This window comes from Limulus polyphemus, unplaced genomic scaffold (assembly GCF_000517525.1).
Source record: "Limulus polyphemus unplaced genomic scaffold, Limulus_polyphemus-2.1.2 Scaffold2672, whole genome shotgun sequence".
Lineage (NCBI taxonomy): Eukaryota > Metazoa > Arthropoda > Merostomata > Xiphosura > Limulidae > Limulus > Limulus polyphemus.
Window position 1 is genome coordinate 112,837 of NW_013668282.1, and position 2,982 is coordinate 115,818.

The window sequence follows — 2,982 nt, forward strand, 5'->3', positions numbered from 1 at the left end:
GCTGTGTGTCATACGGTGGAAGGTAAACAGATTGGTTAACAATAATTAAAGGTAAACAGATTGGTTAACAATAATTACTTGTAGGCCGTACCGTGTATAAGTTCAAACCTTTACTACCACCGCATGACACACAGCGCTGTGTGTCATACGGTGGTAGTAAAGGTTTGAACTGGCAGTAAATCTTTTACCACATATGGGGCATTGATGGGGTTTTTCACCCGAGTGAATACGACGATGGGTGTTCAAAGAGCTGGACGTGCTAAATCCTTTGCCACACACATCACAAACATGGGGTTTCTCTCCTGAGGAAGGAAGAAAATTATAATTAAATAAATGAAAATCAGTTTAATTATATATAAAATTATTATCTGATCACTGAGGTTGAAAACTTAACATCAACGTTAATATAATCGCGTACATATCGATCGTTAAAAATATAGGTGTAACTTTAGAGGAAGAATTATCACACTTTGTATATTTATGATCTTTGTCATGTACTGCTGATTTTTGATTTGTTGCCCTCATACAAAAATTGCAGTTTTTGATACAATGTATCATTTATTTGGTGTGTATTTTACTTATCTGTTGATATTTTATTACTATAAACGACAGTTATAGCATCCTGCTTCAACATCAGTTATATTAATTTAGTCTTATACTTGTTAGTGTAAAGTAAATGATAATGATACATTGTACAGATAAATAGTTGGTGAACTCTAACAGGCTTAAGAAGATCGAATAATTATATGTACAAACAAGCAAACTTGTAAAACCCCCAAATCTATCTAAGCTACATTTATTCACTTAAATTTTATTTATGATTTATGATTCCTCAAAAGCTGGTTTATTTAGGGATTTAGGTTTTGTTAGCCTGATGTACGGAAACACGTACCTGTATGTGTACGCAGGTGTCTCCTGAGGAGAGATGGTCGATCAAACGACTTTCCACAATAATCACAAGGAAGGAATGTCCGCTCTCGTGGTTTCTTGACGGGCCTGAGATCGACTAATGGCTGAAAACAATTCAATTTATCTTCAATTCAAGCAGACTTAAACCAGAAATACAATTTAAAGCCAGCCTACTAGATAAACATGAACGATTGTCTCTTGTTGTTGGAACAACTTATGTTAAGTCTAATAATTAAATCGTTACAGTTTAACCGACCGCGTGCGAAAATATACGACATGATCTCTCACGTTATGCGGAGATTACTTTGTTTATTTCAGAGCAAAGCCACAGTGGACTATCTTCCGTATCCACCGTGCGGAAACGAACCCCGGATTTTAGGTTCTAAATCCGTAGACTTACCGCTTTCCCATCGGAGGGACACGTGGAGATTAATATGAAATTAACTACATTATTGCTAATCGCAAAGATACACAATAGACCATCTGTGGTCTGGCCATCGCGGGTATCGAAACCCAATATCTAGCGCTATAAGCCGTCAGTCTTACCGCTGAACCACAGTGGAGCGATTTATTACATGGAAAATGTTTAAATATTATGCAGTGTATACGACACGATTTCTCACGTTATGCGGAGATTACTTTGATTCAGAGCAAATTTTAGGTTCTAAATTCGTAAACTTACCGCTGTCCCATCGGAGACACACGTATATGTAAATTGATTAGTGAAATGAATATTTACAACTTAAGAGAGTGTTAAATATTTGTTGTTATAGAACGCACGGTTTACAGACATTGTGACATGCATTCTCAAATAAAGACAGCGAAATCGTACGACTATAAATTTCAAGCGTTTCATTTGACCATGACATCGATACGTCCCAGTAGTTGTTAGATCATGACATCTATATGAACCAGTCTTTTGTGATTGTTAGACCACAGATATGTGTTTAATTCAGGACATGCTGTACCTTCTGATATGGTAACGGGCAAGGTCGTCTTTAAAGCAGCAGTATCACGTGCTGTAGAGTCATGTGAATCAGTGTAAGGAAAGAAAAGTGACGATTTAAAACTTACCTAGAAATAAGTTACGTCAGCAACAGACAGATTTTCGATAAAGGTTAATTATTAACAATTACTGTTTTTTTTTGGGGGGGGGGTTTAACAAACGTTCTGTTCTTTCCATCAGTTATATTAAGCTGTTTTGTCCATATTTAATATTTTTAGTGTGTGTGTGTGTGTGTGTTTATGTATATGTGGAGGAGGGATGGGGTAGAAGGTAAAATATGAAGTAATGTAGATAATGTGGAAAATTATGTTAATAACCAATGTCTAGTGTTAGTAAACTGTGGAAAATAATGTTAATCAATAGTGTCCAGTGTTAGTACACTGTGAAACGTTCTATTTATCACCAGTGTCCAGTATAGATACATTGTTAAGTCGGCTCGGCATGGCGTGGTGGTTAGGTCGCTCGATTCGCAATCTGCGGGTCGCGAGTTCGAATCCCCGTCACACCAAACATGCTCGCCCTTTCAGCCGTGGGAGCGTTATAATGTAACGATCAATCACACTATTCGTTGGTAAGAGTGTAGCCCAAGAGTTGGCTGTGGGTGGTGATAACTAGCTGCCTTTTGGTGATAAACAGAACGCTTCACAGTGTAACAACACTGGTGATAAACAGAACGTTTCACAGTGTAACAACACTGGTGATAAACAGAACGTTTCACAGTGTAACAACACTGGTGATAAAGAGAACGTTTCACAGTGTTTTAACGCTTGTGATAAACAGAACGTTTCACAGTGTTTGTTTGTAATGGATTTCGCGCAAAGTGTAAGACTAGACGGTGTTGTTACACTGTGAAGCGTTCTGTTTATCACCAGTGTTGTTACACTGTGAAGCGTTCTGTTTATCACCAGTGTTGTTACACCGTGAAACGTTCTGTTTATCACCAGTGTTGTTACACTGTGAAGCGTTCTGTTTATCACCAGTGTTGTTACACTGTGAAACGTTCTGTTTATCACCAGTGTTGTTACATTGTGAAACGTTCTGTTTATCACCAGTGTTGATACACTGTG

General features: G+C 37.7%; 1 protein-coding gene across 1 annotated transcript in view; it reads right to left on the reverse strand.

The window, feature by feature from the left end:
- Positions 1-2,982, reverse strand: part of LOC106467587 (zinc finger protein 2-like) — a 22,465-nt gene that overhangs the window by 6,554 nt on the left and 12,929 nt on the right. The window contains exons 4-5 of the mRNA XM_022395797.1: positions 893-1,013; positions 133-302 (exon numbers count right to left, since the gene is read on the reverse strand). Of these exons, the coding sequence (XP_022251505.1) occupies positions 133-302; positions 893-1,013 (291 nt within the window). The remainder of the gene's footprint in view (positions 1-132; positions 303-892; positions 1,014-2,982) is intronic.